Below are 17,115 nucleotides of genomic sequence, written 5' to 3' on the forward strand. Positions count from 1 at the left end.
ATCGTTCCAGAGCGATAACACGCTCAAGTCATGTCCGAAATGCCTCCGCTTTTGCTTGCCCTGCATGTGTTGTCGCCGTACATTGTGACTGGGGTACTTTCGCTTTACCACCGAACCGTACAACTCACGCCAAAGTATGCAGGAACGGTTTCTCGGTCATGTGCAATCTCAACTGTCCAATAATATGATCGTGATTTAAATCTTTCACACACCCTCCAAGAGTATCTGGCTTGGTATAATTCACGCTTGGCGTTGATGAGCTGAATTAAGTAGATGAAATCTGCAGGAATACTTCAAGTACCCAAAATGCGCTTTACATGTACACTCCTCGCGCCACTGCAAAATATTGAAACTAGTCCTTATTGTAGTCTTGTTGCTATAGTCAGCCTCGCAGCTGTTCCCGTCATGAAAAGACATGAGGAGCGAAGGGGAAAACAAAAGACCAAAAAGAGACGAGTTTTCTGCCATCCATAACACACTTCAGAGTGATGGGCCGTCCCATTCCCGCAGACCCGGATTTTTCACCCCTTCCATCCAACACTGCTCATAGGCGGTGGTCCGGTTAGAGTACCACGGGATTCGGACTGACGCTGTTGAGTATCGCATCAAGTGTCACTACGAATGCGCACCACTTTGACATCAGCGCAACCCGAAACTTGAAAATCTCCCAAATCAAAATATGCGTACCACTGGAAACAGTTCTACAAGGACCTTCAGTATAAGCCGGGATCGCGTGGTCGTCATTATTCAGGTGAATCATCTGGAAGCTTGGAAGGCGCCACAAAAAAAAGGGACAAATGAGAGGCACGGGCTTTCAACACTATATTGATTTGAATATTCGTGCACCACTTTCAACCTACAGCCATTGTTCAAGTACCGCGCTGGACGCTCAACTGAAGACAAGGTCTATCCGTGGCATAGTCTGCTTTACGCCGTCTCGAATCATGATTTCCAAGATTCGATGACCATTATATCAACGAGCGAACTGCACCTAGCTTGAACATCAAGCGCAAGTATCTTGTGGCGAACTCGTTTGTCTTGTCATCGGGTTTAAGTGGCACCAGAGCACAATGTGCTTGATTCCTTTGTTCCGGGAAGCGTCAAGGCCGTTATTCAGGAGAGCTATAATAGGCTCTTTGTATTCCGCTTATAGCAATACCCATGGAACTATTTCAACGACTACGCACGCTTCCTCTTTTCGTTTCACATTCTACACTTTTACCTTCACACAATATACCTGGATTTTGAACACCTCACTTCATTCGCAGCATTTCATAATAATGAGATCTGACCTTGAGAGTCGTCTCTCGAAAATTGTCGGAACATCTCCCAAGACCAAGATAGAAAATCCCCCCAAGTATGAGCGGGTTAACTCCCAATACCTGGAATCATTTGTCTTTGGCTCAGCAAGTCCAAGACAGCAAGAGCTATTGACGATAGGCGAACACTTTGACGACCAGCGCCCGCCAGCATGCGATGTGAATAAAGCGTTGCCGCCCCACCCAGCAAATCGAAGCAGACTGCTGGGCGCGCGTCGCGTCACCCTATGTGTCTGCGCCAGTATCTTTTTCATCCTTGCAATCACACTCGCGCTGAATATATCGATAACAATCATACTTCGACAACACAAGAACGCGCATGAAGACAGATCAGCCACACTTTCACCGATGCTGCTTGAGCCGTTCGCGACCATCCATGGGCAGATGCGGGGCCCAACCTGGACCTCTGGGGTACCCTTGGTCCTGTAGGAACTCACTCTATGAGATGGTCATGAAATCCTCATATAATGGCCTGTGCCGAAATCTCACAGCTACAAAAAGTTCAGTGTTGACTGTCAGCCACTGTGCACGGTGTCACCTTCTATGTTGCTAAGTGTCAAGTACTTAACACGATGATCGCTTGTGCTGTCTTCTAGCTTCACAATGTTCCCGCATGACTTAAAGTTGTTGCTTAACAACTACCTGTTTTGGAAGACTGCACAAGTTTCCTTCCTGCTCCGCACGTCGTACCTACCAATATCAAACAGCACTTACCAACCAAGAATGTCGACCAAACCTTCACTAGCTTCGAACAACCCTTTCCGCACCGACACCACCATCGAAATGCAGAAAACTGGCTCGCAACAAATGCCTGCTGATTATCGAGATCCCAACCACCCGTTGGCACCTAGCGATCTTGAGACTCAATCAATCACCAGGCACGGCTGTGCCAACAAAAAAACTCTCTACACGATCGCTGGTGTGGCGACCTTGGTGGTTGGACTCGTCACTGCCTTTCTGGTCAGCATTAAGATCTCCCACAATCGCTCTATTCCTTCATCGAATTGCGAGAACGCAACGAATACAAACTTCGATTGGCAGCGAGCCACCACGACTACAACGCTCATTTCCATCGGCACAGAAACCCCGCAACCGAGTACATTGACCACGTGGGTTACCGTCACTCCAATTATCTTTGCCCCGCCGAGCTCTACGCCGTTATCTACCGGAACAGCGTCACGCTCTGCACCCGCGAACTCCACACAGAATGCTGAGCCGCCACCATCGACCATCCAACCTGCAATCGGTACCGATAAGCCTGCGGCCAAGTGCCTGGTGGTCGACACATTCGGTGCGCAAGACATCTGCGAATACCATTGCATACCAGTGAACGAGGGCAAAGCTCAGCACTGTGAATTGAGGAGTGGACGGTTGCTGTGCATACAGTGTGATTCTGTATGAATGAGCGATATAAGCGGATGGTGAATAAGGCGCCAGCAGCTTGGCCGTTCAATGACTCGAAGAAGACTCATGGAGTACTGCTCAAGATACTGATGTCACATGGATAGGGTGACATCGGGATTTCTGTTACTTTGCCATTCCGTAAACAACCAGATAAATGATGTACAATGCGGGAAACGCAACTTGACAAGTGAATTATGTTCGATGCTCCTGCGGCCCCACTGTCACCAAAAAATATGCTTTTAGAGCTCCATAAAATCATCTGAATCATTTCCATCCTCGTCAGTCCCACTTGCAAGTTCTTTTACTTTCCAGAACGCCGTGGGTCCCGCCGGCCCATGAGGATCGAAACTCTTGTCGTACCAGACGCCGACGACGCCACGCTTGGATCGCAGCCCTCCAACTTGAATGGCCTCGCTGCGCCAACGTTCTTCGTGGCTGACGAAGTGTTAGTATATACAGATGTCTTCCATTGAGAAGGTCACTTACCCATTGAAGATCCACACAGTGCTCCATCGCACTTCACCCTCGGGCGTCATCCTGACACACCCTCTTATACTCGAATTAGCATTTGCGTCCATGTTCGTGTCCACTGCGCGCGCCTTCCCGTCAAAGTGTATCACAGGCATCGTCTGGTTATCGTTTTTGCCAGGCGCAGTGACGGCCGTCACTTCCAGGTGCATCATGATATGGCGGACAGCCTCTTCCATCGTGATCGGCGGTAAAGGCTGGTCCTCCGGTGTCCTCACAGCGGTCGTGTTGAAATTGAAGTCGTACAGATCGTCGTAATCGAGGAAGCAGACTATTCGTGCCCATATTCCAGAGACGTTGTAGGGATCCTGAAAGTCGAGAGGCAGACTGGGTTCCTTCGTCAGGCTTGGTAATGGAGGTTGCAGGTCTGTGAAGGGCAGGTGCGCGAATCGATCTTGGAAGATATTCGCAAAGGGTGCGGACCAAGGGAGGACGAATCGGTCCATGTAGCGGCGTGAGCAGATCCCATTGTTGTATCCTAAAACCACCATTATGCTTTCAACGAGTTCCCAGTCAACGCGCATGCTGCCATCGTTGCGAAACGGACCCCAGCGCGAGCGCTTGGAGTAATTGCGCAAATCATAGACACGTGATCGAGCGAACGGGTGTGTGGAGAGCGTACGGCGGCCAGTCGAGTCTTTGGGTATGCCGTAGATAGAATGCAGTCTTGCGCTCTGCTGACGGGTCTCTAGACTCTGTGCCTGAGACTGGGTTTCCATCCCTGCTCTGCGGTAAAGCGAGGACCTATGCATGAACATATCGGCATTTTGAGGATTGGAAAAGAGCTTTGTGAGCTCTCCACAATTGAGGGATAAGCCTTCGCTCTCTGTGCCAGTTTTGATTAGTGTGCTGATTGTTTCGAGCACGAAATCCATGTTTGCAGACTGTGCAGGGGTCAGCTGACTTCGTATTACGTTCATGTGGGACTTTAGCCGACCTTCACGTCTGGGCTCTGTGACTGAAGAATCTTGCGAAGCTTGACGAGTCGTTGGAGCTCTGCGATCCAATCCGGCGCGGGATCTGTTGGTCGCCGCCGGGGATCATCCTTCACCGCGTTACTGAATGTCATTACAGGACTGGAGATCTGCAGCTTACAAAGTTCTTCAAATAGTGGGCCTTATACAACATTTCGTTGCCTTTGACGAAATGATTGAAACCGATTGAGGTCTGCGCCAAAGCAGCCAAGTCTTCAGGTTCCACCTCTTCTATTATCTTAATGAGGACATCGTAGTATAATTCCAGGAGCTCCATGAGGGAGGATTGTGTTGAACGTTTACAATTACTCTCTCTTGAAGAAGTGACTATGGCTGCTCTGAGATTGAAGATTGGTGTGAAGTGTGCGACTGGCAGAAAAACTTTCAGCAGCGCGTCCCTTTGATGATAATTAGTGTGAGTGTGAGGGATCTCGATACGGAGCTAGCAACATTGAACGGAGCTCCGCTAAGGCTGAAGAGGGGTCCCGCGTCCGCTGGATGTCAACAACGGACTAATTTCACGAGAAGAATGGCGCCTGGGCGCTGTGTATGAACGTGAGGATGGTGTTGGGCCTGTGTTGGGGCTGGCTGAACCTGGCTGACATGTGATTGGCTGACGGAATCACCGCGCATGGCTCTGCGACCACAACCTCCTCTTTCTGTCGCCGTCATTCCTCACACAGGCCAGCTTTTTTCAGCAGTAGATACTGAAGGACCGTGTCATACCCCACGCGAAACTTTGGCTATGCTGTTGCTGGCTTGTGGAACTGGACGGGAACACTTGTGTCGGGTCAGCCATGACAGTGCAGCAATGCCACGATGTCACGCTGGACCATCGTCTCGCGGCCAATAACTGGCTCGCACTGACAGCAATATACTACAATTGCTGTGGTATCCCACGATCATATTCGATGGATGCCTGCGGAGCGATCGTAAGTTGTTTTGGATCCTTGCCTTTGGTGCTGCGTGGGGTGGAAGAAGAGTTACGGGTCGCTGCTGCGGCAAGTCGATGCCTTCCATAGTGGAAAGATGACACGTTTTCGTGTCTAGTAGCCTGTGACTCTTCCGTAAGCGATCTTGGTACTTGCCTTGGGCTCATAGCTCTAACCAATGCTCTCTGCATTTTGATGAGTAACAGAACGTAGGCCGGGAAATGAGTACATCCCTGCGATGCTGTAGAGTGATTCAGGTGCTACCGAGATTATGTCGAACAGCTCCAATCGGTATTGACCACTTGTGAACGAGAGTTTCCTCTTATTATACACAAATATCTACAGATCGTCATCTGGTCATCATGTCGCCTTCATGATTCGAACATATGATACAACTCCCTCGCCAAATACTCAGAGCCTCTCTCGTGCCGTCTTTTGCCCTGTCTCGGCGAGTCATTCCTTCTTTTCCTCGGGGCTGAAGTTGATTGATATGCCATTCACGCAATGCCTCTCATCCTTGGGGTTCCCGAACCTCTCGCCTTTGAAAATATGCCCTAGGTGCCCTCCACAGTTGTTGCATACGATTTCCGTCCTCATCATGCCGAGACCTGGATCTGGCCGCTGGCCGACAGCATCCGGGAATGCGTCCCAGAAAGCAGGCCATCCGCACCCGGAGTCAAACTTGTGGTTGGCTTTGTACAGCGGTGCATCGCAGCCTGCGCATGTGTATACGCCGGCGTCGGGGTAGTGCTTGTCGAGCTTACTGGAGCCAGGTGGCTCGGTTCCCTTCTTGCGAAGAACGCGAAATTGCTCTGGCAGCGGTGCACGTTAGCTACGCGATCAGGCGAGAGCAATGTTAGGCGAAGGCATCGCGACGTACCTGGCGAAAGCTGGGTCTGCCACTCTCCCTCAGGCTTCTGGATTGGGTAGTTGGTGTTGTCTGCCATTTTTGTACCGAAGAGCGCGCCGAGGAACGGGATATTGTTCATAGACCGGATGGGCGTTGCGCGCTGCGGGGAGCTGTAGATGCCGCGAGTGGAGCTCGCCACTCGAAAAGTGCTATTCGTGAAGGCTTGGAAGGTGCGGATGAGTGTTGGGAACGATGGGAAGCGCATCAAGAGAAAGATTTATAGGCTGAAGGATGAGGTGATGTGGAACTGTTCGTTGTGCTGTGTAGACGGTGATTATGGAATCTTTGGGGCGGGGAGCTTGCGCCGCCGCCACGGCGATTTGGAATGGCGTCATGATTCGCTGAAAGCGAGCATCCTCCGACTCTACCCTTCTATAGCGATATCACATAAATGACCGCATGATATGATTCCAGGAGCTTCTTCATGAAAGTCCCGCGACGAATTGCTTTACTATCGTCGGGCTAACTCTTACATATGTAAGCTTGGGTCCAAGGTGCCCTGTTCACGTGACCTGCTTATTCCCGAGCTCTCGGAGTAACTTGCACGCCCACAGCCAACCATACCTACCGTTCGCGCAACTGACCCGGTTCCCTTCCGCTCGTTCTGAAAGAGGAGTTCCATTTACTCGCCCTGATGCACATTACTTCGATCATACACCAACCAAAATTTAACTCCATATTCCATACTCCACGTTGCCCGCCAGAAGCCACACTCCCGCGGCCGCGGGAGTCGGCCGAGCCTACGAACGGCCACACGAACAAGGGCCTCCCCTACCGCTGCACACCAATCAGGATGCATGCTAACTTCAATCCGAACTGCTTTACTCCGATGCAGGCCTTTCTCTATCTCCTTGTGAGCAAGTGATTCCCTTCCAGTCTCTGCTCTCTCATCCTTTCTTCGTGCCTTGAATTGTCGCCAAGCAGACACAATCTAGTCTGCTTAGGTGCTGCAGACTTCAGATTCGCTATCGATGAGTGGCAAACCTACGCTCGCAGATCATTCTCCCGACTTGTCTACGAAAAAATCGTCACCTGTTGGGACCGTTGCGACTTCGGAGATAAGATATCTACCAACCTCATCGCAAGGTAAACGTCTGGTAGAGCAGGATGAAGAAGATGATCATTTCTTGGGACAGAACACCACCTCTATCGGCACCCATCCACACAAACGCGGGACCGTTGAAGGTGCCAGAATCAATAGCCAACAAAATGGACGCTCACACGACCTCATCATCCAGACCAATGCCGAAGGCGGAATCGCCCTGCCTCTAGTCAATGAAACAGAGCAAACCGAAGCTATAAAAGAGAGGCCTGTGACATGGCTTTCGTTGCCTCGGAAAGACCAACTCGCCGTTCTCACACTCGCTCGGCTCAGTGAACCTCTCACTCAAACCTCACTCGGCTCATACATCTTCTACCAACTCAGGTCATTCGATCCTAGCCTCCCCGATTCGACGATCGCTTACCAGGCCGGTATTCTCCATGCTGCATTTCCTGGCGCGCAGTTTTTGACCGCAATAGCTTGGGGGCGCTTTGCGGACGCTGAGTACGGAGGTCGGAAGCGCGCTATTTCGATTGGTCTTCTAGGCACACTGGTGTCTATCATAGGATTCGGTTTTTCTCATAGCTTCCTTACGGCACTATTCTTTCGCTGCCTTGGTGGCGTATTGAACGGTAACGTCGGGGTGATGAGGACAATGATTTCCGAAATCATCAAAGAGAAGAAATTCCAGAGCAGAGCCTTTCTTTTGCTGCCCATGACTTTTAATATTGGCGTCATTATTGGCCCGATTCTTGGTGAGACATTTTCCAGGACGTTGACTGTTCAATGTACTGACAAAGTTTAGGTGGCATTCTGGCCGACCCTGTTGGCAGCTATCCGTCTATATTTGGCCCTGGGTCGCTATTTGGTGGCGAAAAAGGTGTCCAATGGATGATCAAGTCGCCGTATGCTTTACCGAATCTGATAAGTGCTGTTTTTCTCTTCATGGCCGCCTTAAGTATCGTTTTGTTCCTCGAAGAGACGAGCGAGCTCTGCAAGGACAAGCCTGACTTCGGCCTACGCATAGGACGTTGGATCCAGCGCAGAGTCTTCCGGCAACGATCCGCTGATAATCATGCGTACACTGCAATACCTGGAGATGAGCTTGCTTCAGTATCGGCTGTGGAGATGCAAGCTACACCCACATCTGCGCACCCAGAGCCATTGTCTCCTCGGACCGTGGACCCGGTCTTAGGAAGACCGAAGCTGCCCTTTCGGCGGATGTGGACACCCAATGTTCTCATTACCCTGTTATCTCATGGGCTAATGGCAATGCACGTCGGCACTTTCAACCCTTTATGGTTCACTTACCTTTCTGCTCCACGATATGACCCAGACCACCCTAATCCACCCGGCTTCAAGCCCCGCGGCTTACACTTCACCGGCGGTATGGCGCTCCCGCCTCCACGCATTGGGTTGGCACTTTCGATTCTTGGTGTCATCGGCATAACTCTTCAGCTATTTCTGTATCCAGGACTTAGCTCCCGACTGGGTACGGCGCGAAGTTATCGGATCTTCCTCCTATTATTCCCTGTTGCGTATTTTATCGCACCCGTTCTCAGCCTTGTGCCAAGTACTTCGAAGCCTCCAGCAGGCGTGTCTGGCGCACTCATCTGGATAGCGATAACTGTTGTACTGTTTGTCCAGGTACTGGCTAGAACGTTCGCCTTGCCGTGTACCGCGATTCTCATAAACAATTGCTGCCCGCACCCATCAGTCCTGGGCACCATGCATGGTATCGGCCAGTCTGTATCTAGTTTTACTAGAACTTTTGGCCCGATTGTGTTTGGCTGGCTATTTGGAAAAGGTTTAGATATGGGCATCGTCGCCTTGGGATGGTGGGGACTTGCTTGTGTGGCTGTCATTGGAAGCATCGCAGCGCAGTTTGTAAGAGAAGGAGATGGTCATGAAATTTTGCTCGATGGGGAAGTCAAAGGCGAAGATGGCGTTGTGCGGCGCTTCAAATAAAGATGAAATGAATGATTGCAACGAGAAGGGATGAAATTAGGTGTGACGAAGTGAGGTCGTACGGTCTCCGACGCGAGATCCGTGCGATCGCACTCATTAAATGCTCGAATGGCTCCTCTTGAATCTATGGACAGCAAATGACAAGTATGCAATCTAACCTGAATGTCTTACCTCGGCGCTGTTCACAATTGCAAAGTAGAGTGTTCGTGACAACTCGGAGGGCATTAATCGCGCGAGATATATGATCCACGCAGAACAAGGGCACCACACTCTCAGTATAGAGACCCTAAGGGTAGTATTCGGTCACTCTAGGACGTCTAGAATACTGCCTATCTAGCTACTTTGGCGATATAATCAATCTTCCGGCTCTCGCTGCTTGCATAACTACGCGTAATTGTGGATTGAACTACACACAACTAGAGGAGCACTCGAGCGCAATAAAAGTGCGCTTAAGACAGCGATGGCAAGGACCTTGAGCTAAAGTGGGAGCAGCCTCGAAAGTTGCACCCGGTCTGTAGTCAATGAATACATGCACTCGACGACGGAGTTTCATTTGATATCCTACTACTCTTCGTCTAGCTTCCCTGGTATACTGCAATGGCATCATCGAACGCTTTATCAATGATACCCTTGCCAAACCCAAGCAGACCCGCGCTCGCAGGCACCACCTTGGCCGTGACCGCATCGATCAAGTCATCCGTATGCGCCTTCAGGATCTTCAAGTCAAGCAACACGATCGGGGACTCCAATGTCTTCTTGAAAACCTCGTACTAGACACACGCGTCAATCCACATAGACTTCTCCAAGCCACAGAAGAACGTACCTTCGCACTCAGCGCCGTCAAACTGGTCTGAATGGGCGCGATCAAATTTGCCAAACCGGCGACCACGCTGTTGCTCTCTGTCTGAGTGAAGTTGCCGCTTGACTTAGTGATGAAGGTCGTCTTCAGCGTAGCGGCATCGAGAGCGGTCTCGGCGGTAATGACTGCGAGCGACTGCGGGATAACGTGCAGCAGGGTGCCGTCGAAGGCATTGACGGCTGTGGTCAGGGAAGTGAGGGACGAGTTGAGGGTGGCGATCTGCTCGAGGACTTGGGGAGCAAGAGATGCGGCATCGCGAGGTATACGAGGAAGAGCAAGCGCGAATGGGAGGAGACTTAGAACAGGAGTGAAGCGCATCGTGATTTCAATTTAGACTTCTAGAGGTTGGAGAGTAATAGGATTGGCACGCGCTTGGGTCAAGCCTAGGAAATAAAGTCTACAAGGCAGTGATGCGGTCCAACTTATAATCACGAAGGAATCAATTGACCTAAGGACGTTTGTCTACAATACTGCTAGGGTCGGTCGAGTGTCGGTTTTGAGTAGGTGACCTCCGCGAATTGTAGATCATATGTACATTGGTAGAATTGAACGAGACCGGGGTAACCTGATAATTACGTCGCTGCTCATAGGGGATCATACTTCTCGGTGAGCAGCAATACGGGAACCTGAAGGGCGACGAGGCCAGCGCTTGTATATATTTGTACATAACCCGAGCCCCGTAGCCAGTCGGCATGAGAGGCGGAGTGTTAGATTCGAAGCACATGAAAGTAAGACACAGTCGGCGAGGGGTGTTACTGAAGGCGTGATCTCTTCCTTGCAGATCGTTGAGCGTTCCTGGCTAAGATGAGGCAAGGTGACAAGGATAAATGCGGGGCCCCGCATCGCATTCACAAGCTTCCAAGCTTTGACCGCCGAGCCGAGGCAAGCATATGCCTCTGTGTGAGGTCTGGTTTAGTCTCTTTGCTTGGTACTGCATCGCAATTTGGCTCCAGGTTATAGAGAACCTGTTCTTGAGAAACGATTTTTGACAAACTCCCCTCATCCCGGCGCACACCTGTGTGTACATGCATATGTAGGCATTGTCACACCCCGGAGATTATATTATGATAGTGGAATTGGTGGAAAGACACAATCGGTCCTTTCTAATCTCATGCTAACCCCGCAACCACGCAAAGCTTCTTCCAGAGCACTTGTTATACTTGTCAGACGACAACACCTTTCCGATGCTGTTATCCTCGCCAGTCTCTTGTGACCGCTCTTACATATTGCTAGTGTCACTTCTCTACTCCTTTTCGCCGTTCAAACCCCATCTCGTTAGTACGTTCTTGTCTCCATGGCCGACTCAAAACGCTGGACCTGTTGCAAAAACAGTTCGATCTATCCGATGGCAAAATTTGTAGCAATCTTTCCCTGCCGCGGAAATATCATTTTTTCTCATACACACCACTTTACACGGGCAGGGTGTTATTGACGTGAAGTACTGGTCCAACCATTTTCAGGGAATCGTGCTTGCCTTTAACATGCACCAACTCGCACGCATTATATTCGCACAATCAAAATCTTCATTATGGGTTGCAAAAAAAAATGTCGCGAATTGGCGCATTCGCACATTCGCGATATATCTTGAGTTCAGACAAGATATGCGATCAATGATTAAGACAAGGATATGTCACAAAGATCCCGCAAACGTACTTTTTACACGATCTTCCTGTCAAGACACAAGAGTATCAAGAACCTGTGCCACCTGTGTTGCGCATTCGTGTCCATCATGCAAGCTAAACCCAGTCAAGATGGCTGCAGGTCTGAGTCTCTGCACCACTCAACATCGAACAATCGTGCTTTCAGCGGTCTTGGTACTTCCACCGATGTGCGTGTCATTGGCTTCCTCCTAGGAACCCCCCGTGCCCACTATTACCTCAAGATGAGATCAGCCTAGCCTTGCCACACCGACACATGCACGCGCTCGCAGACTATTGAACTGTGTAGGAAGCAAACTTTCTTCTCGTCCAGTAAGCCTAAGTAAATTTGATATCGGATGCTCTGTCCTTGTGCCTGTGCTTTGACTCACCCTTGATCGCAGAGAGAGGTGATAGCATGGAGGCATAGGGATACTTTCCACTATTGAAGTTGCGGCTATGGTATCGCAAAGAACTCCGGATAATCATATAAGAGGCCCATGCCGACATAATCAGTGATTTCAGCGACGTTCGCGCGAGAGACTGCCAGATGTTCTCCGTTGAAAAAAAGAGAAAAAGAAAATTGCCCAAACCAAACTCATCACAGATTTGCTTTCGCCTCTAGTATATTTACCCCGTGTTTCCTGACGAGCCGCATGGCCAACCAACAACTCTCAGGACGCTTGTTCCTCAACTCCTCGCTCAGAACGGCCTCTCTGAACCTCGTTGTAACCTGCTGTAGGATTGACTGTTCGTTAGCCGCAGGGCATTCTAAGTTGATCCCTTCGCCACCTCTCAATGCCCGCACCAAAACATCGCGGATCAGTGCCATGAAGAACCCCGCGATACCATCTACGTACTCCTCGTAGTCTTGCTGAGTCTTCTCAGAATCTTGCAGTGTTTTCCACGCGGGATGGGCAAGCGTGTGGTACGCCCACGGTATGGGCAGATGCCACAAATCCCGCACAGTGGTCAGGATCTGTCGTAGATCATCTTCGGTGGGTTGGAAAAATGGTGCGCGGAAAGCTCGCCATTGTTCTGGTGTGATGGTGCCGTCTTTAAGACAGCGTTTGAAAGCTTCCAGAAAGGCTTCCCAGTAGACTTTCACGCTCGAAGCTGGAGTTGTTGGGATGACTACCAGAAGATGCCCCCCTGGTTTGATCTCTCTGGCACGGAGGCACAGAAGTTTGGTGAGGTCTTCTAGGCCCTGCGAGCGGATGTTTGCTTGCCTGTCGATTTTCGTAAGCCATGTGTGCGATTTTGACGTTCTTTGGGTAACGAAATTACCAAGCAGTGTAATAGTCCTCATTGGGTTGAATGTCCATTGGTGGCGGTGTTCTCTCAAGCCAATGGAACGAACTCCAGGCCATACCTATGAGCAGTAGTGTCAGCTTTCAGACTGGACAGAAAGTTGCAGGTACACCTACCAATATCGACGGTCCGATCCGGCATGATCTGATCGTAGAAGGTGCCGGGTAACACAGCGAAATGCCCAATTTGACGCCCACACTGCCCTGCACGATAATCTTGCACCACCTGTGCGACCTCTTTCCAATCGGTTTTCATTCCATCGTTGAGTACGAGTTGATACTGTATGTCCTCATCGGCTCTCGAAAGAAGTAAATTTAGCCCGTAGGTCCAATTTCGTCCTGGACCACATCCCTGTACAGAAAGCAGTGTCAGTGTACGAGTATACACATTAAGAATGCATTGGTAAGTTCACAAAAGCCACGAGCACGGCAAAGCATGTTACGTACATAATCTACTACCGTGATGGTTTTGAGACCCTTCAAATCTGGAACGTACGGTTCGCACTTTTGATAGATCGAACGCTGGAATGCAGAATTTGTGGCGTAAGCAAACGTTCCTGCGTTCGAGGTAGTATCAGGACCAGTGCTGTGGGTGTGAGTAGCTTTTTCGGGAGGGACTATCAGGTCTAGATGAGACACAAGAGAAGACATCTTGATCCTGTCGTTGGTGGTTGGGAAATCAAAGCTTTTGTAAGAGAAACTCTCCAAGTGAACATGTCTTCGAAAGAACTAGTCTCCGAGGGGACAAAGTGTTCAAAACCGCCGAGATAAAGAGCATGAGCATGCGGCATAGTTCGAGGAGCGAGTGGACAGGGCGTAAGGCGACGGTCAAAAACTGGCACGGTCAGCAGCACTGCTGGCTGTGTCGCCATCTTGAGTAGTGTGGTGGCACTGCTGGCATGGTGAGATCTGTGTTCACCCCAAAACCAGGTATCTGGCCGGTGAGTTGATGAGGCACCCTTGCTCTGACAGGCATTGAAGGACTTCGCCTAATCATGTACTGGAAAGTAATGTGCGGCACAGCTACTGGAGTATCACTCAGAATGGAGAGGACATGATGTGTTTAGCCCATCCGCTTCTCAAGCACAAGTCTCAAGAAGAAGATGCCTGTGACGACGATCGTTGCACTAGAGATACGTCAATCCACCTCTTGGTGGTAAGTTATGCCACTGTACAGATTGTGAGCTGTGGGACAGTGCATGCAAGTTACCGATAAGCTAAGCGCCACTGTATTCACTGCTCACGCTTGTGGCGGAGTTTTATTTTCACTAAAGTCTGCCGCATGTCGAGTATGCCATTCTTAGTACTCTGCTGTGCCCTCTCAGGGAGTCCGCTACGGTACGCCTTTTGAGGCTAATCCATAAACCAGAGCACATGAGTTCTGCAGATGAAAATGAATCGCATGACTTGTACCATCAGGCGCGCTGCCCCTTCAGCTCCGGTGGTATAGACCAGTCATTGCGTCTCTATCAAGCAGGCAGCACAGCGAGTGACACTGTCTCTTTCTGAACTTGCCGGATGCCTTCTTCTGGTCTCATGTGATCCGAAAAAGAGCACAACATGGAACATCTCGCGAGAGTGACGGTATTGGTCCACGAAACCTTGTCCGACAAAGGTGGCGCTGTAAGGTTTTGGTGAGAACTATATCTGCGCCGTTAAGAAGCCAAGAAACGACACGTGCAGTTTTTAGCTCTCGAGGTTGAACGAGAGTGGAGTACAACGAACTCTTGCACTGATCGTTTTCACGGAAAAGTGCAAATGAGCCCATTGTCGTTTTGGTGGTTGCCATAAGTCAACGTCGATGGTAAGAACACGACACTGCTTGGGTAAGATCACGTAATACGAGAAAAGCCTTCCCCCTCCCACTACAGGGTCTCGTCAGTTAACCAAAAGCAGTTTCTTCCTTGAAATCTTGCACCGTGATGACCTGCCGTGCCGCATGCCCATAATCGACAACAGGCATGTCTTCAGCTGCGTTTCAGGCGCTGAGACTTTAGAGTACCCTCAGCCCCATGTCTTTCATCCACGCCCCTGCCAAACATTTCTCAACTTCGAAAACTACTGCCTATGCAGGCACGTGCTGCTTGCCTTCGCCTGGGACCAAAACCTATCTTGTTCGCTTGCGCCCGCACAGCCTCGGCAACCGACAGCCGAAGCCTGGCAATAAACGCAATGCGTCTCCAACCCCCAAAATCGACTGCACGACAACTGTTCCTCTTACACGTTTTCTTCAATTCGCGAATTCTTTCCATTTCGCGTCCTATCAAATTGCGCTTTAAGGCGCCCATGCCCAAATCCACACTCGACTCGCAAGAGCGCTATGAGACGAGTTGCCCGATGACCAAAGAGGAAAAAGCTGTGCGCCGCGAGCGCCAAATCCAAGCTCAAGATGCCCCACATGCACTCAAAGGTATAGAAAAGCGCACATATACAAATTCCTAAACTCCTAAACTCCCTCCTAGTCGTATGAAGAAGTCATCATTTTCCGTACCGTGTACGTACTCCGGCGTTCAATCTACTTGGTGATGAAGCCCAAGTAATCCGCAACAACAAGCGTCACCATGCTGTTCAATGTCAGGACTCTTCGTCACTTTCATTTTGATCTTTTGGGGCGAACTTACGCATGCGGTGCGATACGCACGTAGTATGTGCCGAACCCTCTGTAGAATCGCAGAAGGCCCTCATCTCTTGCGACCTGCTTGAAACAATCGAACATGCCCTTGTATGGAAGGCTTCCATCGGCGGCCCTAGTCTGCTTCTGCAGTCTTGTCTTCACAAAGTCGAACGGCAGGCTAAAGAAGCTCGCAAAGAAGCCAGCCACGGCTGACGCAGTAAGCGTCTGCGTGTTTGGCGAAAGAGACGTAGATTTGAGTTGGTTCTTGGCCTCGGAAAAGAAAGCCAGCTGTCCGAAGTTGAGCGCCATGGCGCGAACAACTGTGGGATAGCAACCGGCCCATAACCGCGTCACACCCTCTGCCTTGGAGATACGGACCAGGGCGTCGATAACAGATGTATAGTTTGCGCGTTGGGCGAGAGGCTTCAGCCCGTCAGATTGCATTCGGATTAGGGCCAAGTCCGCCGGGTTCCCAACAACCGCTGCAAGACCACCTGCAGCGAGACCCGCACCAGCACGTTCCTTGAACCCGATTTTCTGGCCCTTGGTCTCTGCAGATGCAGTCAGGGATTTCATAAAGGTGTCGAAGAAACCAATTCGGGCTGTTGTGTATACAGCCTGGCGAAGAAGACCAGCACTGAGGCCCGTGTAGAGATCGAGGACTTTTCCGCTGGCGACTATGTCTTTCAACACGGACACCGGGGTGGGCTTCGGGCCTGTTTTCACGCCCTCTCCCGCGAGCTGTAGTCTTACTTTGACCATGTCCACCGGTTGGATGACACTGGTGGCGGTCATGCCTGCTATTCCTCCATTGATGAACGGCAGTGTTGCACGTACGAACGGTGTGTGGAGGAAGCTTTGTGTTGCTTGTTTGGGGTTCTCCGCTGCGTTCTTCATGGCGGCGGAGGCGTCTGCGAGAGCTGCTTCTGAGCTTTGCTTTGCGCTGTCGATAGCACGAGAGGGGGGCATCTTAAGGGCTGCTGTTGACATGTCGGTTAGGTGAAGCTCTGTATGAGAAAGAATGATGCGCAGAGACGAGTATGTGAAGGTTGGTGGCTTCGGTTAACAGACAGGACAATCGCGTTGAAGCTTGAGAGACGGGCGTTCAATTGAAGAGGACGAGGCGCGGTCTATGAAGGCCATCGCCTGCCTAGATCTGTGAATGCTCATGTCCAGCACCATGACCGCAGCCGTGCTGCAGCGTACAGCCGCGGCCGTAATGACATAGCGTGGAGAGGCGGACAGGCTGCTCGGGGACCAGGGCCGTGAAAGTTGTGGAGGCCCGAGTTCCGCTCCGCATCGACTGCTCTCTCCGAAATTCTCCGGATGTGCGGATCGACAATCTTGGTGTCCGTCCAAAGGTGCAAAGAAGAAGAGTGAACGCACCTGTAGCGGTAAGCCCACGCCAAGTCGCGGTTTGAAGGTGCGCGGGTGGGTCGCGCGTTAAGAAGGGTTAGACTGGCTCAACGGGCAATCGCAGCGGAGCCCGCCTGTCTACACCACACTGCAGGGTCTCGAGGTATGGATGGGAGAATGGTTTGCGCGCGTCAACGATGAACTCGTCGAAGGAGTGAAATGACAGAGAAATGGGGGCTTAAGACGAGACGATCGAGCGGAG

At 50.8% G+C, this 17,115-nt stretch overlaps 8 protein-coding genes across 8 annotated transcripts; 3 read left to right on the forward strand and 5 right to left on the reverse strand.

Moving 5' to 3' along the window:
• Positions 1-769: 769 nt before the first annotated feature.
• On the forward strand, positions 770-2,031 carry CC84DRAFT_345034 (uncharacterized protein). Its single transcript, XM_018185864.1, has one exon. It carries the CDS (start codon positions 1,071-1,073, stop codon positions 1,746-1,748), a length of 678 nt encoding a protein of 225 aa, XP_018030256.1. The 5' UTR covers positions 770-1,070; the 3' UTR covers positions 1,749-2,031.
• On the forward strand, positions 1,923-2,720 carry CC84DRAFT_1180741 (uncharacterized protein; the record flags this gene model as incomplete). Its single annotated transcript, XM_018180505.1, has 1 exon — positions 1,923-2,720. The coding sequence occupies one exon, from the start codon at positions 1,923-1,925 to the stop codon at positions 2,718-2,720; it is 798 nt and encodes a 265-aa protein (XP_018030257.1).
• A 242-nt stretch (positions 2,721-2,962) lies between these two features.
• Positions 2,963-4,502, reverse strand: CC84DRAFT_1190723 (uncharacterized protein; the record flags this gene model as incomplete). The annotated part of the gene is made up of 4 exons (XM_018181136.1): positions 2,963-3,158; positions 3,210-4,135; positions 4,189-4,296; positions 4,347-4,502. 4 exons carry the CDS (start codon positions 4,500-4,502, stop codon positions 2,963-2,965), a joined length of 1,386 nt encoding a protein of 461 aa, XP_018030258.1.
• Positions 4,503-5,503: 1,001 nt separating this feature from the next.
• On the reverse strand, positions 5,504-6,179 carry CC84DRAFT_1168802 (peptide methionine sulfoxide reductase msrA/msrB). The gene is made up of 2 exons (XM_018179491.1): positions 6,038-6,179; positions 5,504-5,969 (listed from the first exon to the last, which is right to left on the reverse strand). Exons 1-2 carry the CDS (start codon positions 6,102-6,104, stop codon positions 5,611-5,613), a joined length of 426 nt encoding a protein of 141 aa, XP_018030259.1. The 5' UTR covers positions 6,105-6,179; the 3' UTR covers positions 5,504-5,610.
• A 1,201-nt stretch (positions 6,180-7,380) lies between these two features.
• Positions 7,381-9,038, forward strand: CC84DRAFT_1052609 (MFS general substrate transporter; the record flags this gene model as incomplete). Its single annotated transcript, XM_018173498.1, has 2 exons — positions 7,381-7,864; positions 7,915-9,038. Coding segments are annotated over 2 exons (1,608 nt in total), but the record flags the coding sequence as incomplete, so codon positions are not given.
• Positions 9,039-9,652: 614 nt separating this feature from the next.
• CC84DRAFT_1199541 (uncharacterized protein) lies at positions 9,653-10,254 on the reverse strand (the record flags this gene model as incomplete). The annotated part of the gene is made up of 2 exons (XM_018181625.1): positions 9,653-9,847; positions 9,901-10,254. The coding sequence occupies 2 exons, from the start codon at positions 10,252-10,254 to the stop codon at positions 9,653-9,655; spliced, it is 549 nt and encodes a 182-aa protein (XP_018030261.1).
• Positions 10,255-11,981: 1,727 nt separating this feature from the next.
• On the reverse strand, positions 11,982-13,975 carry CC84DRAFT_333023 (S-adenosyl-L-methionine-dependent methyltransferase). The gene is made up of 4 exons (XM_018185863.1): positions 13,331-13,975; positions 13,001-13,235; positions 12,861-12,945; positions 11,982-12,802 (listed from the first exon to the last, which is right to left on the reverse strand). Exons 1-4 carry the CDS (start codon positions 13,532-13,534, stop codon positions 12,175-12,177), a joined length of 1,152 nt encoding a protein of 383 aa, XP_018030262.1. The 5' UTR covers positions 13,535-13,975; the 3' UTR covers positions 11,982-12,174.
• A 1,060-nt stretch (positions 13,976-15,035) lies between these two features.
• Positions 15,036-16,789, reverse strand: CC84DRAFT_326461 (mitochondrial carrier). Its single transcript, XM_018185860.1, has 2 exons — positions 15,505-16,789; positions 15,036-15,447 (listed from the first exon to the last, which is right to left on the reverse strand). The coding sequence occupies exons 1-2, from the start codon at positions 16,485-16,487 to the stop codon at positions 15,399-15,401; spliced, it is 1,032 nt and encodes a 343-aa protein (XP_018030263.1). The 5' UTR covers positions 16,488-16,789; the 3' UTR covers positions 15,036-15,398.
• Positions 16,790-17,115: the final 326 nt, after the last annotated feature.

This window comes from Paraphaeosphaeria sporulosa (genome assembly GCF_001642045.1).
Source record: "Paraphaeosphaeria sporulosa strain AP3s5-JAC2a unplaced genomic scaffold CC84scaffold_13, whole genome shotgun sequence".
Lineage (NCBI taxonomy): Eukaryota > Fungi > Ascomycota > Dothideomycetes > Pleosporales > Didymosphaeriaceae > Paraphaeosphaeria > Paraphaeosphaeria sporulosa.

What these genes read in the sequence shown, in the direction of transcription:
- CC84DRAFT_345034 (XM_018185864.1), top strand. Translation starts at nt 1,071, where the DNA reads ATGTGCTTGATTCCTTTGTTCCGGGAAGCGTCAAGGCCGTTATTCAGG.
- CC84DRAFT_1168802 (XM_018179491.1), bottom strand. Translation starts at nt 6,104, where the DNA reads ATGGCAGACAACACCAACTACCCAATCCAGAAGCCTGAGGGAGAGTGG. An exon ending in GCAGACCCAGCTTTCGCCAG is followed by an intron (nt 5,970 to 6,037) that starts GTACGTCGCGAT and finishes CACCGCTGCCAG; the next exon opens with AGCAATTTCGCGTTCTTCGC.
- CC84DRAFT_333023 (XM_018185863.1), bottom strand. Translation starts at nt 13,534, where the DNA reads ATGTCTTCTCTTGTGTCTCATCTAGACCTGATAGTCCCTCCCGAAAAA. An exon ending in GGATCGGACCGTCGATATTG is followed by an intron (nt 12,946 to 13,000) that starts GTAGGTGTACCT and finishes TACTGCTCATAG; the next exon opens with GTATGGCCTGGAGTTCGTTC. An exon ending in GAGGACTATTACACTGCTTG is followed by an intron (nt 12,803 to 12,860) that starts GTAATTTCGTTA and finishes GAAAATCGACAG; the next exon opens with GCAAGCAAACATCCGCTCGC.
- CC84DRAFT_326461 (XM_018185860.1), bottom strand. Translation starts at nt 16,487, where the DNA reads ATGTCAACAGCAGCCCTTAAGATGCCCCCCTCTCGTGCTATCGACAGC. An exon ending in GTGCGTATCGCACCGCATGC is followed by an intron (nt 15,448 to 15,504) that starts GTAAGTTCGCCC and finishes GACATTGAACAG; the next exon opens with CATGGTGACGCTTGTTGTTG.